This window comes from Chrysemys picta, chromosome 1 (genome assembly GCF_011386835.1).
Source record: "Chrysemys picta bellii isolate R12L10 chromosome 1, ASM1138683v2, whole genome shotgun sequence".
In the NCBI taxonomy this organism is placed as follows: Eukaryota; Metazoa; Chordata; order Testudines; family Emydidae; genus Chrysemys; species Chrysemys picta.
This window is the reverse complement of record NC_088791.1, coordinates 306,279,880-306,307,761: the sequence shown is the minus strand read 5'-3', so window position 1 is coordinate 306,307,761 and position 27,882 is coordinate 306,279,880. Positions and strand designations below refer to the sequence as shown.

The window sequence follows — 27,882 nt, the reverse complement described above, 5'->3', positions numbered from 1 at the left end:
TTGGGAGATTTCTCAAACTAGATGATCAGTTTTAAAATCTATAGGCCAAGTTTTCTGCTCATCTAATCACTTCAAGTGAGCTACTCCAGGAGGGAATTTAGCACTATGATTCTATTTTGAGGGCTTAAGGAGAACCTAAGTATTACATTGGTCACACAGTGGTAAATTTCACTTGGTTTCCTTAATCCTTAAAACCACATGGATGCATGGCATGCAATATATGTCTTTAAACTCTATTCTCTATCTCAGGCCTATAAACCAGTATGGCTGCTTTGAGTGCAAAGTACCCAAACTATTTCCTGATCCTGAAATAAGATCCATCAGTAGGGTTCTGCATAGGTGAAGAGATCCTGGTTTTGAATTGCTCGTAACTTTCTCAGACTTCCATGTATCAGGCTGATATTTCCCAGGCCTGGTCTCTGTCTAAAATTGATATTTTGAAAGCCATTTTTTAGTATGAGAGAGGTGAAAAAACCCCACACTTTATCCTATTATATAAATAAATACAAATCTTGCCAACCTTTTTCTGAACAACTTTAGAGCTGAAATGGCTGGGGGTTGACAGTTGGGAGAGAATTAGCTCTGACTAAGTAGTGTCTTTGAATGTTCCAATGAATCCTGATTTTGGTTAGCTTATGACTAACTGACCATCACACTTTCTGCATGTGCAATAAATGCTTAGTAATGATAGCACTAAATAAGCAATGTTCAGAAGGAAGGTAAGTCTCTACTGTGCATGGATAATTTAGCTACATAGCAAATAGACGCTTTGAATAAAGCAGGGCTATGCAGATACAATGCGTATTCTTTAAAGTGATCTCCATCTCTTTCAGTCTGCCAGGTAGATTACTCAGTGAGCAGAGAATCTTTGCCTCACTGAATGTGCACATTGGGTCTTATTCAATTCCTGTTGAAAACAATGGGCAGCTGTCTGCGGACTTCAAGGGAAGCTGGATTGAGCCTCTTGCATGGCACTGAGCATTCCTGTGCCAAATAGCCTGGAGCCAAATCAATCCAGATTATGGTATTTATTTTAGAGTATTGATTTCTTGAATTATAAATTATTTGGGGGCAGGGACTTTATCTTAATGTGTGGTTTTTATAGTACCTGGCATCATTGGGCCTTAATCCTGATGGGGGCCACCAGGTGTCATAGTTATAAAATATTCAGCAATACTGCTCTGAGATGACATGAAAGATCTTATGGAACTTGGCCAAAGTTTTTATCTCTCTTCATGGTTGTGCAGTGTGTTTTCTGGCTGGATGCCACCTCCCCCTACATGCATTTCACATGTAGCTGCATATGAATGTTACTCTATGTATTTGGGCCTCCAGGATGAGAAGCACTGTGTAAATCTTGTTGTAATAAAGAATCATTATTGGTTATTGATTAGAGTTGTCTGATTTGGGGTCGGAAGGGTATTTTTTTCACTTTGGAATGTGAATGGTCAATGTCCCTTCTATTCTTGCTCTGAGCCTACGCTGCAACTAGCAAGTGGTAAGTGAACTGTATTTACACTGCAGAGTAGCAACTTTCTGAACATAAGCTATGGAAGAATAAACATTAGGAGGAAAAACTGTATGAAGCAGCAATCCCTATCATATACTATAAAACCAACCTCTTCATGTGCACTATACTATCCCTTTGCTGAACAACACAATGGCAGGAATACAGTGCTCCACTACATTTCTTACATTAAGTGTCATTAAAATGAATAGTTCTTCAGTGCTATTTATTGCAATAGCAGGTCAGCTGCAGGAAGCAACGTATGCAGGGACTGATACTGTATATTATGGAACACATTAAAGTACATGGTGCCACTATTCCACTCAGATAGGAAATTAGAATTGTGATGAAAACATTAAGGGAAATGGTTGCACTTCCTAAGCTTTTGTGACACAATGGCCCATTGGTGGTTCACTAATCTGTGTCAACAACTCCGATCAGGCCTGACATACTCATTACACCTAACACACTGTTGTCATGATATATTATATGCCACCTTTTGGGTATAGATCATTAGAAAACTAGTAACTCACTAACCATTACTATTCTTGCGTGATGTATATATAGGACATGTACAAAGAGTTACAGGTAGGTGCTAGAATTACATTCTTAAAATGTGTCTGGCCAGCAGTTATAAGTCCAGTCTGCCCTAGACAATGGAATGTGTATTTGTTTGTCTGACCAGCCTGATTGTCAGGCACAGACAATGAAAGTACATTTACATAAAAGGTAAACAAAACCACCAACTTAGTGAGTGGGAGAGACAGCCTTTGAATTATAAAGATGGAGAGTCTAAACCTCAAATGGTAAGTAATTGATGCAACTGATTGTATACAATATTAGTGTATTATAAAAGTGTATCAGGTAAGGTCTTTTATGAAAGCTAATGACACACTGGTGATTAATATAATTGAAAATATATATATTAACACTATATGTGAAATTTTGAATATTCAATGATATTATGCTTTAAAGTTTGTGACCAAACACAGGGAGAAACAGGTTTTCCCCCCAAATGTGTGGGAAAGTTGCTATTTAACTTTCTCCAACAAAATTAGTCCAAGTGTGACCAAAACAATGGAAGCCACATTTATAAATCAGCAGGGGAATGGGAAGTCCATAGGAATGGAGGAACAGCATGAGGTCATCCTGAGTCTAGGACAAAAAAGAGTGAGTTTGGGAAGATATAAGGAGAGAGAAGAAGCTAGCTTAGAATCCATCCCTGAATGACAGAACTCTTGCAAGCTGAGAAAGCTGGGCCATTTACCCACGGGTTTGAAGTCTCTGGGAACTGAATATAATTGGAAAATCTTGCTTAGGCAAAGATCTTTCACCTAGGAAGACAAGGGAAATCAGCACTGTGTACTTCTGTAGAACATCTTGACTGATAGAAAGTCAGCCACAGCTGTTAAAAAAAAAAAAGATTGGTAAGAAATCTACTTGAACCAAGGCTGTAGCTTGTTGAGTTAAGTCTTAGCCACTGGAAAGTGTATTTCACTTCTATTTGCTTGTAACCCATTTTGTCTTGACGTTAGCCTTGTACTTGAACTCACTTAAAACCTCTCTCTTTTGTTAAAACCTTTTGTTTTACTTTTAATCTAAACCAATGCAGTGCTGTGCTTAAATTGAAGTCATTGTTAACTCCAGTTAAAGCAACAAGCTTCTGGGGGCTTTTGTCTCTTTAAGAAAACAACAGACTATATTACTCCTCTGAATGTTCCAGGAGAGGGCTGGACATTTCAGGGCAGACAATTTGGGGTAAATTTGGGATGGAGGGTATGTTGGGGTCATCCTGCACATAATAACCAAGGCTGGTGGTAACCAGCGTGGGTCTGTTGTGTCGTAGGCAGGCTGCTGGGGTCGGAGTTCTGAACCAGGGCTGTACAGCACACAGAAATTCAGGGAACTGCAGCATGCTTGGCTGCTGGTATCCGGGCTATGAGCCACAGCAGCAGATCATTTAAGGCACCTGAGGTTACAAGACAAGAGGTGACACATCCTCTCACTGGTCTAGGTTGAACCCTAAAACTTGACAGCTGTGTCAAATAAAATTAGTTTTGGACTAGTAAAAGTGATTGGTCTATTTTAGAGACGGCAAGATGCCAAGGGCCCTCAACATTTATTGACTCTTTCAAGATCAGGCCCTAACTGTGCTCCAGACGTATGTTTCGAACATTGTCATATTGTTTGTGAAGATTTCCAGGAAAGGTCCATTTTGTCCTTGAAGTGTTTATACTCCAGGGTGGTTGATGGCTCCACTATCTTCTGTCTTTGGATTTTAACAGGAGCTGGCTGCTAAAGGTAAACTCTAAGTTCTGCACTAGGGTTCACCTTGAATGGTTAATGTGTTAAAACACAATATCCCCTGTCTAAACTAGGTTGTTAAAACATGTTAGCTAACACTCTTTAAAAATATACCTTTGATCCTAGTGTGGACAGCCTCTGAAGAAGGGGCAGAGGATAGCATTAGTAATCACAACAAACATGTTTCTTTGACATGTATTGCTGCATCTATCACTTTCACATCAGCTAAATCTTTAGTTAACCAATTTAAAATTTGAAAATATGTAATAAAATATGTAATTATTGAATGTAATATTTAAAACATTTACTGTTACAATACCTTTTTGTATTTTTATTTTCTATTTGTATTACCATAGGACCTACAAGCCCCACTCATGACCAAGGACAATAGTGTGCCACACACGGTACAAACACAGAACAAAAAAGATGGTCCCAAGGAGCTTACAATCTTATTAACGTACAATCTGATTAACTGTGCATGCAGTTCTGGTTACTACTTCTCAAAAAAGATATATTAGAATTGGAAAAAAATACAGAGAAAGGCAACAAAAACGATTAGGGGAATGAAACATCTTCCATGTGAGAAGAGATTAAAACGTCTGGAAATATTCATCTTGGAAAAGAGGAAGTGAATGAGGAAGTGTTATTTACCCCTTCACACAAGAGCTACAGGTCACCTAATGAAATTAATAAGTGGTAAGTTTAAAACTAACATAAGGAAGTACTTCTGCATACAACACGCAGTCAACCTGTGGCATTCATTGCAAGGGGATGTTGTGAAGGCCAAAAGTATAACTGGGGTCAAAAAAGAATTTGATAAGTTCATGGAGGATAAGTCCATCAATGGCTATTTAACCAAGATAGTCAGTGATGCAGCCCCATGCTCTGTGCCTAATCTCTGACTGCCAGAAGTTGGGACTGGAGGACATGGGATGGGGAGTTCAAAGATTGTCCTGTGCTATTCATTTCCTCTGAAACATCTGGCATTGACCAATGTTGGAAGGCAGGCTACTGGGCTAAAGGGACCATCAATCTTGCCCACTATGGCCATTCTTAGGTTTTTAAAACTCTGCTGAAATTAATGGAGTTACTCTGGAGTTATATTGGCATGATAACCTAACTGACCAATTTGTTTTATATGTACATGGATATAGATAATGAGCGCTTTAGCATCCCCTCAAAATTTAGGGATTTAATTAATAAACAAACACTGAGTTTGGAACAGAAGTTTGTTTATTTCACTTTATTAAAAGTGGACAACTTGAGTTATAGTGCAAAACTACTCATTAAAGTGCTTTTCAACAGCTATTATCTTATTATTTTTAATGCTAGTCCCCACACCAAGTTATCTGTTCCCCTGATGTACTTAGTAAACAAAACAAACAAACAAAACTGCATAGAGAGAGAGTTGAAAAAAGACACATCTGAATTTGGTTAAAAAGTCAGAGTTCAAATAAACACTGTCAGGCACAAGTCTCATAAGGTGTGAGGGTTTGTTTGCTGAATATAGCCACTGTATCCTCTGCATAGAATATCCACCAAAAGGAAACAAAATGCTTTTCTCGTTTGTGTTTTTTGTTATTGCTGTAAGTTTTATATTTTTATTTTTAAAGTTATGAGCTTCTGTTCTCAAGGATGATGTGTTCTGCAATACATATTGATAATTGGAAACAGATAAATTTCATTGTAGTTGATAAGGCACTTGAATGAGAGAATTATCTGAAATCTATTTTTTTTTTAATTTTTAAACATGCAGGAAATAGGAATGATTTGTGAAAAGAAATAGAACAAACTATTGCATTTAGCCAAACAGTTTTTTTCAGGTGACCAAAACATTTAATATATCTATCAGTCTGGATGTTTGCCATTATCTCAGAGGACATAAACAACTTTTTATGCCAAATGCAGCTTTAGTTACACCAGTGCAAATCCACAGAAGTTAGTAATGTTATTCTAGATTGATGCCAGTGTAACTGAAAGCAGAATTTAATCCTTCAGGCAGATATCCTTAGAAACGATGGGCCTCATTCTAATTCCACATCAATTTTACACCTATGTCAATTTTGATGAAATTACTCCCGATTTTACACCAGTGTAAGTAAGAGGAGAATCTACACCCACTATGTGTTGTGATGTTGTGATGCACACCTTACATTTTTTCAGAGCTGTCTTCACATATTGCTTCTGCTGTTTCTCAAGGTTTTCACCCTGATAGCTTGTCTTGTTCTTAAATAGCATCTAAATTTAGCACCTTTTATTCCATGTAAAAGGGAATCATGGTTTCCAAAGCTAAACAGCAGATGGCTGAAGTTTACAAAACTGCTGGCAAATGCATTAGTTTGAATTGAGTCAAAGTTCTCTGCAAACACGCTTCTTTTCTGTCAGTGAACACAGCCTTGTTTATTTCATGCTTTGATCCATAAGGTCAGGGGGCTAAAACAGAAAAAGATAATGAAAAACTCTTAGAAAAAGCACAAATATAATTTTAGTTTCTGGTTAGTTACTCTTTTGTACATGTAAGCAACGGAAAAAAAAAAGTCTGTGTAAAATATTCCTTGCAGTGGCTTAAACTATGGAAAAGAATAGGACTGTAATGCTGTTCGGCTGGATAGAAACTGCAATATGTCACGTCATGTACTCTTTTGTTGTAAGGAAATGTGTTGGGCAGAATGTGTCTTGCAAAAGGACTTATTATAATGGATGTGGGAGACATTATTTTTCCTTAAAAAATGATTTTAGAAAAAGAAAATGACTACAAATGTCTTATTGAAAGGCACTTGTAAATTCACTTGACATTTTGAAAGGATAAGACAAATGTCATGGCCATAGGCAGAAAAAATGAATGCCTTTAATACAACAGAATGGTGATTATGTAACACACAATTGTTCCTTTTGTGTTCTTTATTGATATTTGGTAAATTACAAAAAAGCCTAGATTGTGACTTACTTGGTTGAACAGGGTAGTAAGACTCCCCAGTCCCCTGGATCAACTGAGCGAGACCTACCTGGATTTTGGGTCCAGGTTTTCTGGGGTGCAGAGTACACCCCTTGCTCTCCAGATACTCCCCTGTAAACATGGGGGTCAGGAGGGCGCAGAGCCTGGTCTCCTCCACCTGCCACGTGCTAGTGAAGCATGAGAGAGAAAATAAGATGTGCTGTTGGAAGGGTAGTGGTGAAGCATGGATCCACAAACAGACTGAGGTGTTGTGACACTGAGTGTTAGAATGCCTAACTTTCAGGCAACTGAGGAAATCACAGAAACAATCCACAAAGCCTGAGTCAGATGCTTAGGCTCCCTCTACAATGAATGGGGAGAGACAGGCACCTTGGAATGCGATCCACAAAACGCAACACACTAGGCCGGGAGAATGCCTAAGCTAGCCAATGGGAGAGGCTGACAAAGAGGGGTCTGTGCTAAGCCCTGCCCCTCTCACAGAGATAGGCACCCAATTCTGGGTTGCAAGAAGGCGCCTATCTCTGCTTGCTATCCACAAACCAGTGAAAGATGCATGCTCTGCTGCTCCTCCAACTAACTCACATGCAAGGACCAACATCCAGTTGGCATGCTTAGAGGCCATCTAATTCTACACAATGCAGCTGGGGATAGGGAGGAGGAGGCTCTCCCTTATAACATTTAGTCCAATGGTTAGGATACTCATCTGGGATGTGGAAGACTGCTACCTGCCTGATGAAGAGAAGGGATTTGAACAGGAGTCTGCTATCACTCAGGTGAGTTCTCCAAATACTGGCTATAGAGTAATTCTCACTCTTTCTCTGGCCCATTTCATATTTAATTATTCAATTACTTAATTAAAGTGGAACAACTTCTGTAGGAAAGACTGAGGTTGCCCCCATGAATATCCCATAGTCCAGTGGCATGTGAGTTAAGTGGAGGAATGCCTATTATCCCCTGGTTCATGAATCACTCTGGGGCTTAGGTGGGAGATAGGTGCCCTGATGCCTATAGGTAGGCAGCAGTGCACATGCCCAGAGGCAGAAACATGAGCACTTAAGGACCTTGTACTGCAAAACCTGATGTGCTGAGTATAGGTGCCTATAGAGTTAGGCGGCTGCCAAGCAGAAGTTTTGTGGCTTGCAAAGATGCCTAAAATGGGACTTAGGTATTAAGTACCTTTGTGGATCTGGACCTAACTAATTTCTTTCTCAGAACAAGGGGAAAAGGCACAATGCCTTCTCGGGCTGTGCAGTTTATGCACTGCACTTCTCAGGGCTAAATGCATAACCTACCCCTAAGTTAATACAACCTATGGACTAATCAGAACAACAAGAAGGGAGCGCTAGTACTACGATGGCTACCAAAGTCCCGTTACCCTATCCCTAGCATGGTTGGAGGCAGCAGGGGACAGATGAAACTGGAACCCCCCGCTGGGCGCAAATAGGGAGGTGTCTGAATAGGGTGATCTAGCTGAGCAGTCCAGTGGACCAGGGACAAAATAGGGCTGCACATCCCCCAGCAAGTTAATTGGGGAAGGGGCAGACTGCCGAAGAGTTTAGAATCGAAGAGTTATGTCTACGCCGCAATTAAAAACCCGCTGCTGACCTGTAGCAGCTGACTTGGGCTCAGGACGTTCAACCTAAGGTGACGTTTAATTGCAGTGTAGATGTGGGAATCCTCCCATCTCACAGGGTCCTAGAGCCTGGGCTCCAGCCTGAACCTGAACATCTACACCGCAATTAAACAGCCCCGTAGCCTGAGCCAGCTGGCACAGGCCAGCCATGTGTGTTTAATTACAACATAGACATACCCTAAGAGAGACAACGTGGCTCAGCAAGGCTCTGCTAAATTACTACTTCCCTGAAGGGAGTTTGTACCACTCTAAGACTCTCCTTGGAGGTGTCAGGCAGCTCCAGCACTGCAGCGGCTAGGATCCAGAGACAGTTCTGACCAGATGAGATCCCAGAAGGATTCCAGACCAAGGAAACCAATGAGTTGGTTGAAGTCAGGAGAGGACCCAGCCCCACCCAGGGGAAAAGTTTGAATGTGAGGAGTTGGAGAATTAGCTTATTTATAAATGTTGGTTAATTATTAGATAGCCTTAACCCCTTCCATCCTCAAATCCTATTTTCCTGTTCCCGAAAAGTTTCTCACTTTGTTATACTATTATTATTGGTGTGTCATTCCTTTGCTGAAGTTTTTGTTTATTTTATTGGCCCCAGGGCACTAGGCTTTACACTACTTTCCAGTAATAGTATTATCAGCGATGTCTCAAAGGACAGCACCCCATATATCGGGCCCAATGAGGGGTCACCTTGAGTAAAAGAACCAGGTACCAAGATAGACTTGAGGACCTACAAGCCGCTGCAAACATTGGCTATTCTAAGCACCTGGTAGAGAAAAGGGAGGAGACTTATGCCACATCTCAGGGGAGGAGCTATAATTATTATATATTATTTGTATTGCATTAACCTATAGATTCCTTATGGACAAAAGCTAGGGATTGAAGCTCTACTGTACTAGGCACTGTTCACACACACAATGAAAAGATCTGCCCCAAGGAGCTTTCAATCCAAGCAAAGTAAATCTAAGTTGAATAGGTCATCTGTTAAGGCCTAAAGCTTTTAAAAGCAGAAGACTTGATCAAGATTATGGTTTCTGGAGCATGATTTTTTCTTCTTCATTATCACTCTCAGGTCTGTTTATAGCAAACCTGGGCCTCTCTGAAATCATTCAAATGTCTTTCCCCACTGCCTACCAGCTACAAGACCCAAGACGTCATGTACAACTTTCCCACCTCCACTTGCTTCACATTCTTATGTCATACTAGCTGTGTGTGTTTGTGTGTGTGTGTGTATTGGGGGCTGAGAACAGGTGATTTGGCAAGGTGAGAGGCCAGCTTCTCAGTTCATAGTAACCACTGTAAACATGGAATAACTCCACTGAATTCAGAGTTACTCCTTATTACATGATTGCAGAATTTGGACATGTGTGCATGTGTTTATCAGGGATGTTGGGGGAATTGTAGATGAAGATTTGCTGCTAGTCAGGAACTTCACAATCAGGAAGGTCACAATGGAATGTTTTGAATCCTTCATTTGTCCTGTGACTGGGTTACAAAGGACCATGCCCCTAACTCAACACAGGGTCACTGGCTAATTACAACTTTTCTTTTAAAACATAAAATATATAAAATGCAAGTATAGTATAATACCAGCTTACAAACCTATACAATCAATCAGTAACTGCTGTCTAAACTGTAATAATTTCTGATCACATGGCTACTTTTTGTTCTCAAAACAGTGCTATCAGCATTGCCCTTTTCAGCCACTGAGGTGGATCTGCCACCTGAAGTCTGTTTGCTGCTCCATCACTGTCAATGACTAGATGGGCTTGCGTTACATCTATCCATACATGTGTAAAATCAGTAGCATCCTAAATGTCCTGAAGAAACAGAGCTAGTATCCTCCGTGGGTTGGTTTGTTCTCTTCTGTTCTTTGCTGTTTGTTCTGACTTGTCTCCTAACCCAAGTGATTGTGCATAGTAAAGGCCTGATGTGGTATGCTTGAACTGACATATCAATAAGAATCGCCAAAATGAGCCATGTGTGAATTGTGAGCCATTATCTGTTATTAACTCATCTGGAATCTCATGATGAGCAAACTGTGATTTACAAGGCTTCAAAAGCTGCTATGATCTCTCCATTGCCCATTCCTCCTGTGCTGAATGCAGGGCTCATCTAAACACAATTTTTTAAACAATTTAATTGTATTGGTTTAGAAATGGCTATAGTTAAACGAATGCAACCCCTTACTTTGGACAGTTATACTGATATATAAGCTCTATCATCAGTAGACCTTATTCCCCTAAATATACAGAAATAAGTTCTACTGATATAAGCACCTTTATACCAGTATACATGCATCCACACTAGGGGGTTATACCAATTTAATAATATCCATTTCTAAACTAATCTAGTCGTGTACATTGTGTGTAGATCAGCCCATAAATGTGGTGGCTGCTCGAAGACTTGCTCTTCCCTCCAGTGCTGGGAGAAAGTAAGGGAATACAGTAAGGACCCTACCAGATGTCACAGTAATGAGGCATTGACCAGGACTCTAGTTCCATGAGATGGGTGTTGTAAACCTGGGATTGTACTGATCCAACAGGGGTTGTTATCAACTATTCATCAGGGAAGCGAAAAGGCAGCAAGATATGATGATAAAATCCAAGGGAGAAAGTGACCTCAGCAAGAAGTGGGGTAATAGTGGGAGTGGAAGTGGGGGATAGAATTAATGTTGGTTGGTTTGGAGGAAGTGGACATAAAAACTAAAGAACGGCCATACTGGGTCAGACCAATGGTCCATCTAGCCCAGTAGCCTGTCTTCCAACAGTGGTCGCTGCCATATGCTTCAGAGGGAATGAACAGAAAAGGGCAGTTTATCTAGTGACCTATCCTCACCCTTCCCCTCACCCTTCCCCAGTCCCAGCTTCCGGCAGTCAGAGGTTTAGGGACTCCCACAGCATGGGGATGTGTCCCTGACCACCTTAGCAAATAGTCATTGATGGACCTATCCTCTATGAACGTAACTAATTCTTTTTTTAACCCAGTTATATTTTTGGCCTTTACAGCCTCCCGGCAATGAGTTCCACAGGTTGACTGTGCGTTGTGTGAAGAAGTACTTCCTTATGTTCATTTTAAACCGCTGCCTATTAATTTCTTCGGTGACCCCTGGTTTGTGTGTTATGTGAAGAGGTAAATAAAACTTACTTCACACCATTTATGATTTTATACACTGCTGTCATATCCTCTGTCAGTCATCTCTTTTCCAAGCTGAACAGTGCCAGTCTTTTTAAGCTCTCCTCATTTGGAAGCTGTTCCATTGCTCTAATCATTTTTGTTGCCCATCTCTGTACCTTTCCAATTCTAATATATCTTTTTTGAAATGTGGCCACCAGAACTGCACGCAGTATTCCAGATGTGGGCACATCATGGATTTATGTGGTGGCATTATGATATTTTCTGTCTTATTATCTATCCCTTTTTTAATGGTTACTAACATTTTGTTAATTTTTTTTACTCTCACTGCACATAAAGCAGATGTTTTCAGAGAACTATCCATGATGACTCCACAATCTCTTTCTTGAGTGGTAACAGCTAATTTGGATCCCTTCATTTTGTATGTATAGTTGTGATTATATTTCCCAATGTGTATTACTTTGCACTTATCAACATTAAATTTCATCTGCTGTTTTCTTGACCAGTCACCCAGTTTTGTGAGAGCCCTTTGTAACTCTTCACAGTCTGCTTTGGACTTAACGATCCTGTATAATTTTGTATCATCTGAAAACTTTGACATGTCACAGTTTACCCCTTTTCCAGATCATTTATGAATATGTTGAACAGCACTGGTCCTTGAGGGACCCTGGTATTTATCTTTGTCCACTGTGAAAAAAGATTGTTTATTCTTACCCTTTGTTTCCTGTCTTTTAACCATGAAAAGACCTTTCTTCTTATCCTATGACAGCTTACTTTGCTTAAGAACCTTTGGTGAGGGACTTTGTCAAAGGTTTTCTAAAAGTCCAAGTACACTATATCAACTGGATCTCCCTTGTCCACATGGTTGTTAACCCCCCTCACAGAATTCTAATATATTGTGGAGGCATAATTTCCCTTTACAAGAAGCCGTGTTGTCTCTTCCCCAACATATAGCGTTCATCTATGTGTCTGATAATTCTGTTCTTTATGATAGTTTCTACCAATTTGCCTGCTACTGAAATTAGGTTTACCAGCCTGGAATTGCTAAAATCGCCTCTGGAGCCTTTTTTTAAAAAAATGGGTGTCACATTATCTATCTTTCAGTCATCCGGTACAGAGGCTAATCTAAAGGATAGGTAACATACCACAATTAGTAGTTCTAAAGTTTCATATTTGAGTTCCTTCAGAATTCTTGGGTGAGTACCATCTGGTCCTGGTGACCTATTACTGTTTAATTTATCAATCTGTTCCAAAAAATCCTTTACTGATATCCCAATCTGGAACATTTCCTCTGTTTTGTCACTTAAAAATAATGGCTCAGGTGTGGGAATCTCCATCTCGTGCTCTGCACTGAAGACTGATGGAAAAAATTAATTTAGCTTCTCTGCAACAGCCTTATTTTCCTTGAGCGCTCCTTTGCCAACTTGATCATCCAGTGACCCCCACAGAGTGTTTGGCAGGCTTCTTTTTTCTACTGTACTTGTTTTTGGTTTTGTGCCTTTTGCTAGTTGATCTTCAAATTCTGTTTTGGCCTGCCTAATTATAGTTCTACACTTGACTTACCAGAGTTTGTTCCTTTCTGTTTTGCTCAGTATGGTTTGAATTCCAATTTTTAAAGGATGTCTTTTTGTCTCTAACCACCTCTTTTACTTTGTTGTTCAGCCATGGTGGCATTTTTTGGTCCTCTTAGAGTGTGTGTGTGTGTGTGTGTGTGTGTGTGTGTGTGTGTGTGTGTGTGTGTAAGTATACATATCATTTTAACCTCTATTATGTTGCTTTTAAAAAGTTTCCATGCAGTTTGCAGGCATTTCATATTTGTGACTTTTCCTTTTAATTTCTGTTTAACAAGCCTCCTCATTTTTGTGTAGTTCCCCCTTTTGAAAATAAATGCTATTGTGGTGGATTTCTGTGGTATCCCCTCCCCCACAAGGATTTTAAATTTAATTACAGTATGTTTGCTATTACTGAGCTGTTCAGCTATATTCACTTCTTGGACCAGATCCTGTATGTCAGTTAGGACTAAATCAAGAACTGCTCCCCCCCCCTTGTTGTTTCAGGACTAGCTCCTCCAAAAAGCAGTCATTAATGGTGTCCAGATTTCTCTCTGCATCCTGTCCTGAGGTGACATGTTCCTAGTCAATATGGCGATAGTGGAAATCCCCCATTATTATTGGGTTTTCTGTTTTTATAGCCTCTCTAATCTCCCTGAGCATTTCACAATCACTGTTATCCTCCTGGTCAGGTGGTCAGTAGTATATTCCTACAGCTATATTCATTATTCAAGCATGGAGTTTCTATCCATAGAGATTATATGGTCTTTTCCTATGTTTTCCTGGTCATAGCAGCCCATATCAGATATGTATCAGAGGGGTAGCCGTGTTAGTCTGAATCTGTAAAAAGCAACAGAGGGTCCTGTGGCACCTTTGAGACTAACAGAAGTATTGGGAGCATAAGCTTTCGTGGGTAAGAACCTCACTTCTTCAGATGCAAGCCATCTGAAGAAGTGAGGTTCTTACCCACGAAAGCTTATGCTCCCAATACTTCTGTTAGTCTCAAAGGTGCCACAGGACCCTCTGTTGCTTCATATCAGATATGACAGCTTCACCAGCTTTTATCAATTCGATGAGTAGCTTCTCATTGTCAAGACACATCAAGAAGCCTATAAGTCAATGTCATTAGTGCTTCATCTCCTCTCTTCCCTAACGATCATCGTAAACTTTGAAAAGTCTCACTCTAACTTCATCAGAGCAACCCTAAATTCAGTCACAGCAAGAGTTTTTTTCTAATGATGGAAAGATTCCAAGCAATGGACAATAATAGATCCGTTCATGTACAACCCTAGAAAACCACTCAGAACTTGTTTTCTTTCCTGCGATATATGACCTCATGCACTTATGTTACACAATTTGCCAGACTCCACCTTCATTGCTAGCAGGCATGGCTTCCAACAGTGTACTCACCAACAAACAGTTCTTGAATATCATAGTAACAGTTCCCACCAAGGTAACATCATCTCTACTGTGGGGTGGAAAGATCCCCATCAAGTATGTGTGGGCATTCTCTTCCTTTTCCCCTTACCAGACAGGACAATCATTACGGATGTCTCCCACTCTGGCTGGGGAGCCCACATGGGCAGGCACTTGCCACAGGGCACTTGGATACCCCAAGAGACCTGGATGCACATCAGTATTTTGGAATTATGGTCAGTCTATTCATCTATGCGTACCCACAGTGGACTACAAATAGGAGCCACACATCTCGAAGAACCTCCAGTTATGTACTCTTCTGTGGCTTTTTCTTGTTTGGAGGACCTTCAAACATCAAGGCTACTTTTAGTTTACTTTAAAGAAAGAATATTTGGGGCAACGGAAAAGCATTATAATCTCAAATTCTGGAAAATGTGTTAGATGCACAGGTACTATGCTGATGGGCATAGAAAGTAGAAGGGTATGCTAAACATGTAAAAATGTTTAATAAGTTGATCAGCTTTTTATTATTTCTGTTTTCAATTCTCCTTCAAACTTATATTTCATTAAGGATTTAAAAAGACACATGGCCAAGTTCCTCAGATAGGGTAAATGGGTGTACCTCTATTGACGTCAATGTACCTATGCTGATTTACACCAGTTGATGATCTGGCCAAGTTAATCATAAAAGACAAAATTAACTTTGCTGGGTATCTGTTACCAGGCCACAAAGTTAATACTGAAAAGAGTACTATCAACCAATCATTTTGTATGGCCAGGAATTGCACATGTGAAAATTCATTTTAAGGGCATGTTCTATAGATGCTTAGTTAAGTTTTTTTCATTTAGGCTCAGATGAGCAATATCTATACTATAACTGTTAAAGGGTACATTCTTCCATAAATCTGTGCAGATATAAAACTTAGTCATACAGAATGCAGTGCATTTTTCAAGCTAAATTTGTGCACAGATTATATTTTGGGCATATATAAAAGAGCATTATAAATCAAAGTTTGATACCTAGTAGGTGTTAGATTTAGGTGGTTTAGCCCAATGGTAGATGTGTTTACTGTAAGTCTGGAAATCTTGGAAAAATTTTAGAAAGTTTGTCTTGTCAAATATTAAACTGAGTATCTTAAATCTAGTACATGCATCCTTCTATTTTATCTCATTTTGAATGAAAGGTTTATTTATTTTTGTGGAAGTGTCCTCTTCTACCATGCTGCAGGATTTAGACAGCATCTTTGTCCAGTGTTGGCGAATATGTGTTGACAAGGAAATAAAACTGTTGCCCAAATCCCTCTCCCTGCTGATTTTAGCACCACAGTTGAACCTGCCCAGGACTGCAAAACACCTAATCCTCTGCTTGTGTTATGAGACTAAGGGTGTACCAAATATGCCTCTACCAAAGACTTGTCATCACTTCCTTCAACCAAGATTTAGGTCTTCTCTCCCACCTATGGCAGAGGCAGACCAAATACACTGGTTTGCTCACAGGCATATGGATACCAAAAATTTCTAGACTTCGCTGCTGAGTAAAGGGGACTAATAATCAGATACAGGCAGGATGTTCATTAATTGTTAGAACATTACAGCCACCTGCTATCTACAGCCTTTGATGTAGTGATCCTCCACAGCCCCTCCCTGTCATCCCCACAATTCTCTATACTTCACAGACTTGCAACAGATGAAAGAAGAGGACAGATAATTGTAGCAATGATGGTGGAATATCAGATCTGAATGGGACTGATAGCAACAGAATGCATGAGGACAGTCTTGCTAAGAGGTTCCTCTTCTGTTCTGCCCTTGCTTTTGCAAGGTCTTGATCTACAGAATTATGCTGGAAAGTAGCTACTTCATTCTGTTTCAGACTCAAATATAGTTTTTGATAATCAAAATGGTTTAAAATATTTTGTGTAATACAAGAATTATATTTATTAGAAGGCACCATATGCGTACAGGCAATTGAATGCCTGACAAGATATAACGGAATATAATGATTTTATGTTTGCATGTGTAGCCATACAAATTCTCTGTACACGTATTAAAATGCAGTGCATTATAGTTTGAAATGACATGCTTATGAAGTTTCAGCCCAATTTAATTTAAAATTATATAATTCCCTGAACTTAGTTGTTTCTTTCAGAAGGAAAACCTGGATGGAACATTAACTGCAGCAATACACACAATGCTACTATACTTTAAAACCATACTTATTCCTGCTTAACCAAATCTTCCTTTCATGGTAAAAATGGACCAATATTTGCATGAGCTGTACCCAGCAAGAAACAAATACTTGATCTATGTTATCATTCAGCTGCTCACTATAAATATGAATTTTGTTAGCAGTTACTTGTCCTGCTGTGTAACTTCTGCAAGAGCAGTTCTCATCAATCTCCCTGCAGAAAGTGATCTGTAGACTGTTTGTCTGGACAGAATTTTACAGATATAAATTATATTGAAAACTCTACATTGCATTCATTTTAATAGTAACTAAAGTAAGACAACATTATCTATTCATTTAAACCCTTGTGGATCTTATTCATCATAGTAGACATAGCATCTGGCCAGCAGTTTTGAAAGATTAGGACTGTCAACAGTGAATTGAAGTGTTTCAGGTATACCTGAACTAAGGATGTGTTCTTATATGAAAGGTCACCTTAGGTACTTTTAGTGTGTTGTCCCTTCTAAACTGAGCCAGTGGCACACAATCAAGCTTTTGTAGTATCATTTGAGGACCAAACCTAACTGGTTTCAAAATGCTGGTTTGCACACAACCTGAAATTAAAGGGGAGAATGGCAGAGTACAGTTTTCTCTGCTCTATTAAAAGCAGACTGAGAGCTCATTTCATCCTTCCTCTTACTGGGACTGTCCCACAGAATTTCCCATCCTCTTTGGTCAAGTGAGGACTCTGAAGGAATATGAACTAGTAGTATCAGGAGGCACTAGAGCCTGGTGGAGAGCTTCTGAGGTCCTCAGCCTTCCTGCCAATAGATGGAATAGTAGCTGAACCTGACAGGAGAAGACAAGATGTCCGAGTCAGGAGAAGTTCTCTACCAATCTTCTGTTCTCTAGAGGAAGATCTGTTCCTCCATTGACTTTTTCACCCATTCTGGGACAGAGCACAGGAAGGGGACACATCTTGATACTACCTTACCTTCTTCTCTGGAAGAAAAGAGAGACCTAGCTAGATCCTAGAGGCAATAAAACAGACCTGTCAGTTCTTTCATCCTTTGTGGAGATGGAATCAAGGAGGAGTGACTGGGGGAAAATGTAAGAGATTGGAGCAAGAGACTTGAAGATGGAATTAGGATGTGGCCTGACAGAAGATAGGAACAGGGGGAGAGAGGAGAAGATGGGAAGCTAAGAATGGGAGGGTGATTGAGAGAACTATGTTCACTCAGAATATTCCATTCTCATACCCTGGTTGTAAGTGAGTCATGGGAAGAGGATGAGATGAAGAGAGAGAGAGAGAGAGAGAGTGTGTGTGTGTGTGTGTGTGTGTGTGTGAATTGAGACAATGGTGGGGAGGGGAAATGAAGGAAATTAAGATAAAAGAGGTGGAGGAAGAGAACTAGGGCACTAGAAAAAGTATGGGGGAAATAATAGTTAATCACAGAGAAAACTAAAGATTAATGAAAAGAGAAAGGCAGACATAGGAGTAAGTGGGGGGGGGGGAATGAATGAAAGGAAGGAAAAGAAAAGAGAAAATCTGGGAGACAATGTAAGCTTTTTAAAAAGACACTGTAATATAGAAAGTCTTGTGTCAAAATATTACAATGAAATATGTAACCGTTAACTTAGTTTTTAGGGGACATGACCGAGAAGGAGGAAGGGGGTTAAGAGATCTAGTTGTGGATGGGAATGAGCCCAGTATTGTATGCACAGAGTAGCAGGATAACCTTCCCTGATATTTTTTTGTCTTTGTTCTTCATTTCTACTAACACCAGTCATGGTTTTAATTTTTAAGTATGTATGACTGACAGGAGCCTTGATGTTAATGGTGCAAACTCACTGGTGTTTTTTTAACAGAATATATAGTTGTCATTGGCAACTATATCAGATGTGTGTCCTTTTTCATAAAAGTGCTCTTGTGAAACATCTTCATAAATGTTGCATCAGATATTTAAAAATTCTCTTCTCTTCTCCACATTCTCTTCTTCTTGCTGCATACCATACCTCAAGATGGTCTGGTGTCATGACCAGAGACAACCACCAAAACACGTGAGTTCCCTTTCCTATTTTGATTTACTTTTACCACAGAGCACAGTTTAGTTATAAAGATGACTTACAAATCTTCTATTTAAGAAATGTAAAACTGTTTAAGTGGTAACACAGTGATGATGTGAGGATAAATAAATTAAAAACATTGTGAGGTGCTCAGATATCATGGTATGGGGTAAACTAGATCGATTTAAGAACTCAGATCAGTAGCAGAATGACCTTCATTCTACACTCATTACACAGTGAAGTCCATGGCAGTTCTGAGGTGCAAGTTCTTCAGAATAGGAACGGTTTCTTACCATGTGTTTGTACAGCACCCAGCACAAAGGGCCCAAGTATGACTGGAGCCTCTGGTCACTACCTTTAATATTAATAATAGTTATCATATGTTCCTCTTCCTTAACCAGTAAACTCATAGGAAAAAAAACAGAACAGCAACATGGCATGTTACATAAAAGAGCATGTTTAAAAGCAATGCAAAACTCACAGACCACCCAACAAACAAGGTATTTTCACTGTACAGTACCAGAAAAATTAAACCGCTCTTTGCACTGAAATGTTTCATTGGTTTCCGTCCTAATTTACTGCTGGGGCAAGTATCAGGGGGTAGCCATGTTAGTCTGTATCTACAAAAACAAGGAGTCTGGTGGCACCTTAAAGACTAACAGATTTATTTGGGCATATGCTTTCATGGGTAAAACGAATCTGGGCTTGAATAGGGACTGGGAGTGGCTGGCTCATTACAGAAGCAGCTTTTCCTCTCCTGGAATTGACACCTCCTCATCTATTATTGGGAGTGGACTACATCCACCCTGATTGAATTGGCCCTGACAACACTGGTTCTCCACTTGCGAAGTAACTCCCTGCTCTCCGTGTGTCAGTATATAATGCCTGCATCTGTAACTTTCACTCTATGCATCCGAAGAAGTGAGGTTTTTACCCACGAAAGCTTATGCCTAAATAAATCTGTTAGTCTTTAAGGTGCCACCAGACTCCTTGCTGGGGCAACTGATTAAACCTTTTAGGTGCTACTCAGCACAAACTCAGAATTGTTTTGTATTGCCCTGTTTGAAACAAATTGTTATTTAATTGGACTGGAATAGAATGTATCCAGCTGATCAGATTGTATTGCTACTGTCTGGTTATCAGCCTGGAAATACACTCCTTGCAGCTGATTAACCACCATCACAGTATCAACCCCTACCTTCACTCTTCCATTTCATAAATTTCCTGCACACAGCATTAATGGGTACAGTCTGCCCCTGTACAGCCATGAACTTAAAGCTCTAGCCATCTGACAGAAGAATCTCCATTAATTCCGATTAATTTAAAGTGGTATGATCCAGTATGGCAAATTTGGGTTCCTATATTTAAAAAACAAAGCAAACAAACCCTTTCAAGTCTAATCAGTGCCAAAAGGGAAAAAGATGGAACACTATCAAAGGCCAAGTAAAATGGTCTGTCGTGCTTGTGAAAGGTTAGAACCAACCTAAAAAATAGGTAAAACCTCCAGCTTTACCAGCAATTGCTGCTTGAGATACAATGAATTATAAGCAATTACCTGCCTTTTCCCCTCTGCAGCCAATTATTTTTCTAAAAATAGTTAAATTATCATAATACTTTCATTCTTTGGTTAAATAATAACTTTATCTCCTGGGAACATCTATCTGTAGTTATCAGCCTCTCTAGCAGATGCATATTGCTTTTAGATGCCCTAACTGTTAGAGTTCAAATATTTGAATTTTAAATACTGGCCTTTTCAACTTTTTTTATTTGACTGCTCTAGTCGGATTTTTTTGGTTTAAATGAGATAAGAAGAGTAGCCATTTGAAACCTGACCTTTGGAAACAGTCCACATATCACATTCACACAAGCAATTAAAGGGAGTGACTAAAATCATTAAACTTAAATACCCTGCTTGATGGATTTTGCCCTGTGAAGATCTGTGAGGCATTTCTAATTTCATGCAGCAAACAATCATATACCATACCCTTCACCTCCAGAAAGGAAAATAGGATATTGCCTGTGCGTGGCTACCCAGAAACTAGTATATGCGTGGGTGAGAGAGTATAGAGTTCTTGGTCAATTATTCTTTTATTGCATAAATGGAATGATCGCAGCTGCGGTGACTCTTGATATTGTATCATGAAATAGATTCTGGATAGAAAAAACATGGGATACATTTATTTTTAGAGTAATTTTCTATAGGAGGTGGTTGGAGCCCCCGTGCCCCTGACATTAAAACTACTAGACAAAGTGCTGTATGTAACTGTACTGCAAGGGGGTTGTGACTCCAGGGCGTTATAAATCAGTTCCATTTCTGTTGTCTGTGATTGTCGGTGTGATTCTAACTTTGACTCGTTGCGACCACAAGTACAGCCTTCCAGTTAGCAGCATAAAGCGCTAGTGTAGACAGGCTCGGAACTAATCCCCTCGTGGAAGTTGATTACCAGGAGCACTGGGAGAGCTCTCTCCCAGCACTCGCGCGCGACCACACTCGCACTTCAAAGCGCTGCCCCGGGAGCGCTTTGAAGTTTCCAGTGTAGACATACATTTAGTTCCTCCGAGTCCTCACAGCCAGTTTTTCCACTGTTGGAGCTAAGATTACAGGACGGTTTTGTACTTTTCCCCCTTTCTTTCCTAATTAGCCATGCGCACAGGTGGAGAAATGACCGTGAAAGGCAATTTAATCATAAATTTGTCTCAAGAGCTCTGGAAGAGTTGACATTTAGACGCCTGTTAAGACTTTCTTGAAGACTGTTTTATGTTGACTTTGGTACAGTTGGTGAAACGCTTACTCGTCACTTCTGTCCAATAAATCCATTCCGCACCAGCGCTTTGCACTTAAAAGTGTGGTCACCGACACAGCCCAAGCCTGGGGCTGGTAATCAGTGTCTCCCCAGCCAGATTTGGGCTGCTGCACGGGGGTGCTGAGAGAATCCTACCCCCATACAGTATGGCGGACTGCTCCCTCCAGAGAAGGAAGCGGAGCAAGGCGGCAGCAGCAAAGGGCTCCTGTTCAAAGGCGTGTGCTTAAAGTTGGGCACCGCGGGCGGTTTAGGTACCCAGGCATCCCAGTGCCCCATTTCAATAACCGCCTCCCTTCAGCGCCTGCCGCCCTTTGCAATGGGTCTCGCAGGGTTGTCTCTGGAGCGCTCATGTGTCTTTGCGCCAGGTGCAGGGGAGGGAAAGAGACAAACCGATGTGCTGCTTCTCAGGGGACAAAAGTTGGAGCCTACGGGGCAGCTGCTCTCCGTCCCCTTCCCTATCCTGGCAGCGCGGGCCGTGCACCCCTAGGACCCCCCCCCCATCACGGCTAAGGCTGGCGCGCCCCTGGAGGACGCCCCGAGGATCCAGCTCGCCCCCTCCCCGGCCGAAGGGCGCCGAGCACCTAGGTAATGATTAATGGCCGTGCCCACCCGGGGGGCGGGGAGGGGATAAAGGGGGCTGCGGGGCAGGAGCCAGGCGCTCACACGCGTCCCCTCTCCGCCCTCCCGGCAGCATGACACCTGCGGCCCCGCTCCACCTGCTGCTGCTCTGCCTGCTGAGCGGCCGCCGGCTGCGCGCGGAGCCCGGGCAAGGCGCGGGCACCTGGGCTCGCTTCGCCCGCCTGCCCTACCCGGAGGACGAGCTCTTCCTCTACGACACCTTCCCCGCGGGCTTCCTGTGGGGGGCGGGCAGCGCCGCGTACCAGGCCGAGGGGGGCTGGCGCCAGGGCGGCAAAGGCGCCTCGGTGTGGGACACCTTCGCGCACCGGGCGGCGCCGGCCGGCGCCCGCCAGCCCCAGCCGCTGCCCTCGGCGCCCGCCGGCGGGGACGTGGCCAGCGACAGCTACAACAACCTCTTCCGCGACACGGAGGGGCTGCGGCGCCTGGGCGTCTCCCACTACCGCTTCTCGCTCTCCTGGGCGCGCCTGCTGCCCAACGGCACCGCGCCCCCCAGCCCCGCCGGCCTGGCGCACTACGGCCGCCTGCTGGCCCGCCTGCGGCAGCTGGGCGTGGAGCCCGTGGTGACCCTCTACCACTGGGACCTGCCGCAGCGCCTGCAGGACGCCTACGGGGGCTGGGCCAGCCCGACCCTGGCCGAGCTGTTCCGGGACTACGCCGGGCTCTGCTTCAAGCACTTCGGCGGCCAGGTCCGCTACTGGCTCACCATCGACAACCCCTATGTGGTGGCCTGGCACGGCTACGCCACCGGCAGGCTGCCCCCGGGCGTCAAGGGCGGCCCGCCGCTGGGCTACAGGGCGGCGCACAACCTCCTCCAGGTAAGGGCTGGGCGCCCCGCGGGGATGGAGGGAGAAGGCGAAAGCGCCTCAGTCTCCTCTCCCAGCCCGTCTCTGTCTCCTCTCCCAGCCCGTCTCTGAGTTGGAGAGGAGAGAAAATCCCTCCCCCAGCTGGGAAGGAGAGGTGGCTGGACAGGGGAGAGGAGATGGGGGTGGCTAGTGGAGGAGAGGGCAAGAGAGGAAAAGGGCTTTCTCGTTCACACACCGAGGAAGCAGCTGAGGAGCTGGGATTTACAAAGTCAGATTTGTAGTGCAGATTTCCACTGGCAGTGGATACGGGACTTGGCCAAGTTAGAAAATGCCTGGCAGGAGTTGCCGATCTAAGAAACGTGGAAGGAAGGAGGTTCCTAGGAAGAGCATTGCAAACGATGTACGCCTACTCTAAGAACAGTTGGGGGAATCTGAAAATATGTCACACTGGGATTTACTGAGACAGAGGATATTTTCTAGAGCAGATAAATGGGATTCAGAGGCAGGCAAAGGAGATGAAGTGGAGTTCTACATGTTTGTAGATTGCTTGCAGATAATCTCCATCTCCCTAATGTCTATCCACATTTGAACTTTTGTGTGGTGCGCAGACTTTGTGAATGCATTGCCATCCACCAGAGAAGATAAAATACATTTGGTATCCCTGCTAAAATTGCCACTATATTAAATCTGCAAATTCTGACTATGCCATCTGCAATATAAAAAAAAAGTTTCAGCGCTATACGTCTGCGTGATGGAATGATGTAGTGTCTTCTCCACAAAAATAATGTTTAGGAAATGTGTAGCACCTGTTTACACTACAGGTGCTACAGCAGCAAAGCTATGGTACCGTAGGGTAGACATAGGCTACGTCTACACTACCTGCCTGAATCGGCGGGTAGAAATCAATCTCTCGGGGATCAAATTATCGCGTCTCGTCGGGACGCGACATTCGATCCCCGAATCGACGCTTGTACTCCACCAGCGGAGGTAGGAGTAAGCGCCGTCGATGGGGAAGCCGCCGTCCTCACAGTGGGGTAAGTTGGCTCCTATACGTCGAATTCAGCTACGCTATTTGCGTAGCTGAATTTGCGTATCTTAAATCAACCCCCCCCCCGTAATGAGGACGTAGCCACAGACTACAACGACAGAAGTGGTTTTTCCATCACCGAAGGAACTCCATGTCCCCGTGTTATAGTAGCTAGCGCGATGTCTACACTACAGCCTATACAAGCATAATTTATGTCGCTTAGGGTTGTGAATAAACCACCCCCCTGTTGCAATAGTTGGAAGGTGTGTGGTAGCACCATCCCATTCAGTGCACTGAATAAGGCAAAAGTCCTGTAGAAAATTTTTGAGCTGTGGTCCATGTGATCTTTAAAAACGGTATCATAATGTTTATGCATAAGGGGACTGAATTAAAGTTGCACAGGCATTTCAAAACGTTTGAGTGCTTTATTTTGCACTATATTTATTAGTGTTCTTTTAACACAGTTTGTGTGTGTGTAAAATTCTAGATTTTTTTAAAGCAAACTGAAACACTCCTCCTGCTCCCCAAACTCCATCGTGTGGCATCACATTGACACCCACATGGATCATCAAGCAGGGACTTTTTAGATCCACACACAGACCACTGCCACTTGAGCTAACAGAGTAACTGATTAACTGAGTAACATTGATAGGCTGTCATTCTCATTGTGGAACAGCACTAGATGAGGATGAGACATGCACTTCTTCAGCAGTTTTCATGGATATTTGCTGACAGCAGAGCAGTGGTGAGATTCAGGAATCTTGGGTTTCATTCCCATTTGTAATGTAATTTGTGTCAGGGCTCAAGCAGTTTTTTTTTTACGTTCATAACTGATACGGCAAGCCCAGAGTTGCTGAGGCTATGAAGTGCCAAATTTAGAGGTGCCGTATCTCAGCCCTGGCAAGCCTCAGAATCACTGCTAGTGGCACAGATTCTTTTGTCTGTTACCTTGAAATTTGACCCCTTCTGCCCCATCCAGTTGTTGTACTTAAAGTACTGCACAGGATCTTTTTAGGGGGAATAAGACAAAACGCCACATTTATTAGCAATACATGTATTCATTAACACTGTATTATATGCATATAATATATTACACTTACACTCACACACACACACAAACACACTCCATCTTGTTGTTACCAATTAGTTGCTCCCCTTAACTTCACTGGCCAGGTGAGTTAGATGGGGGAGGGGATGGAGCCGGGCTTCTGCCGATCCGGATCGATGCTCCCATGTTGACAAGACGAGACCCGGGGTCCTCTGCAAGACACCTCACTTTTATAGCAGCTTTCCTCTTATGCAAATCTATACCAGATTCAAACTCTGTGTCTGTGTCCATTGGTCCTTTGTGCTGCTTTCTTTTGAGTGTTGTCCCAATGCTGCAAAGAGGGTGTTTTCAAAAGAAGGTGCTTGCTTCTAACCCCCGAGGCCGTCGGTATGTCTGGTTGTCTTTAATGAGCCCACTTGACACGTTTTATTGTTTTTGGGTCTGGCTCCCAGCCCCTCTCCAACAGTTGAGGCTGTCTGGAGGTGCTGCCTTCCATGCCTTGTTCATCCACACCTCATTCATTCAACAGGGCAATTGATTAAGAGTGGGGGGGGGGGGGGGGGAGAGAGCTCTTGTTCTACTGCTAGCAAAAAGAATTTTTTCTTTTATCTTATTCTATTCTTAGGGGCTATAATATTATACCAAGGGCAATGCAAAGTTTCTAAATGAGGCTTTGATACAGAGTCCCATGAAAACAGAGGTCACACGTGGGTAGACCCACCACAAGGTTATATGAAGAGGCACAATGTAAAGTCATATGAAAATTATCAGAGATTTATCTACACAGTCCAATTTATCCCTGTGTCAGTCTTGTCTCTTCCCCCAACCCAGCTCCTCGTCCTAGTCCCAGTCTCCACTCCTCAGGCTTCTCATCCCAATCCAAGTCTCCTTGCCCAGCCCACACTAGTCTCCCCTTTTGGTCTTCCTGTCCAAGTGCCAGGCTCCCCTCCTGCTTCCATTCCCAGTTATCCTGCTCCCAGTCCAATTCTTCTTGCCCAGCCATTCACAGCTCTCTTCCTTGTTCCCAGTCTCTCTCTCCAACCAGTCTCAGTTCCTCTGATCCCACCTCATCATCTGATCTGTCTCCACCAACTGACCTTCTGAGTCTCTCCACTACACTTCTCCTTCGTTACTTGTCCCAGTGAAATCAAGCTTGCTGAATAACTTCAGAAAAACTCCTTTGTTCTCAACTGTTCGGCTATCAACAGATTAACACCCTATCTCTCTAATATACATGTCCTTTCACATGTATCCCCTAATTTACAATAGGTACAGAGTTTCTAGCATCTTTTTTGCTTTTATTAAAACGAAGACCTTTATGAGCAAGAAGAAGCTCGTGCAAGTCTTTTTACTGATGCATTTTACAGAATGTTGATTACCATAAAGGATTAATTCATGTCCCTCAAATCCTCTAAATCCCACAGATACTAATGTGGCTATTGAACTGTTTCTGTTTATTATCTGAATAATTAATCAGATAAGAATTAGAATGTGAGTCAAATTCAGGGTTGATGTAAACAAGTTAGTGGAATTTCATGCATTTACCTGGGTCTGAATTTGGCTGGTTAGGTGTTCGTTTTACACTGTGATATGTACTACCTTTTCATTTCTCGAACTTTTTAATTTACATAGTCACTGTTTGTTCTGCTTTGTGGTTAACATTTTTAAATTTGTGAACTTTAGGGCAAAGGTGATAGTTTAAAAAATTTTTTTTATAATGTTGAAAATCCAGTATATAGTGCCATACTTCGACATATAGGAATTGTGGAATGAAACGTTATAAATAGAAAACTTCTAAAATACATCATGAATACTTGCAAGCATAAATACGTTGATTAAATTTAGGTGCCTAAATATGTGCCTAATCATGTTGCATAGTCACTTGAATGCTTATGGTCATAACCCCGGCCAATCTACCACTTCTTGTGCTCTTTTAGTTTCACAGTAGCTCTCATGATTTAGAGCCCCAATCCTGCAAAATGCTGTGAGCTTCCTGTGAAGTGCTGAGGCAACTTCATCTCCTATAGAAGTCACCTTTGTAGGATTTGTCCAATAGCACCACCTGTTGAAAATGTTGAAGTGCTTGCTAGTAAAACTGCATGCCCAATTACTGCATGTGCACAGTGCTAATTTTGGAGAGAAATATAAGCATGCATGACCCAGGGACTTCTCAGTGCTAAGTGCCAGAGGGCATAGGGGTTACAAAGATTTTTACAGGGATTCCCTGAGTCAAATAGCTGCATAACCAAAGGTTGACATGTGAGGTCTCTACTGAGAGTCCATAACTCACTGGTCATCTTTATCATTGTGAAATGTATGTATGGATAATATTTCAGAAATTATGTAGCTATACTAAAAAAGTATGTTCTTAATGTCTGGGAGTTAAGGCAGGTCACCGGGCAGTGACATACCTTGGACATGTTCCTTTCAGGCAGGAGGAAACAGATGCTTATGTCTCTGTCTGGCCACGTGTGTATTATGCATTGTATGTCTCACAGTGGAGGCTTATTTGCACACTAAGCTAAAAGTCAGTCAAAAAAACCCTGCAAAATCTACAAGAGAGAAAATCTACAGGAAGAAATAAAATAGCAGGGGGGTATCCTGTTTATGACAAAGATAAAAGGATTAGTCTGGTATGTCAGGGAAGGCACAAAAAACACAGGATCCTTCACTGAGGAGACAAGCTAACAGCATGTTTGTTGTATGAAAGGAGGGTCCCAGCCAGACTGTCTGTAAAACACTGAAAAGACTTCGGGGTGAACATTACTCTACAAGACATGAAAGTATCTAGTTAATTAAGTTTAGGTTCTAGAATGCATGTTACGGTTTTATTTTATA

At 42.0% G+C, this 27,882-nt stretch overlaps 1 protein-coding gene and 1 long non-coding RNA gene across 2 annotated transcripts in view; one reads left to right on the top strand and one right to left on the bottom strand.

The window, feature by feature from the left end:
- Positions 1 to 3,183: 3,183 nt before the first annotated feature.
- LOC135983322 (uncharacterized) overlaps positions 3,184 to 27,882 on the bottom strand; it is a 28,761-nt gene continuing 4,062 nt past the window's right edge. The window contains exons 2-3 of the long non-coding RNA XR_010600907.1: positions 6,817 to 6,934; positions 3,184 to 6,244 (exon numbers count right to left, since the gene is read on the bottom strand). This is a non-coding gene — a long non-coding RNA (uncharacterized LOC135983322). The remainder of the gene's footprint in view (positions 6,245 to 6,816; positions 6,935 to 27,882) is intronic.
- The window catches only part of KL (klotho), a 56,189-nt gene continuing 50,464 nt past the window's right edge, over positions 22,158 to 27,882 (top strand). Inside the window, exon 1 of the mRNA XM_008168902.4 lies at positions 22,158 to 22,981. Within this exon, the coding sequence (XP_008167124.1) occupies positions 22,220 to 22,981 (762 nt within the window). The 5' untranslated portion in view covers positions 22,158 to 22,219. The remainder of the gene's footprint in view (positions 22,982 to 27,882) is intronic.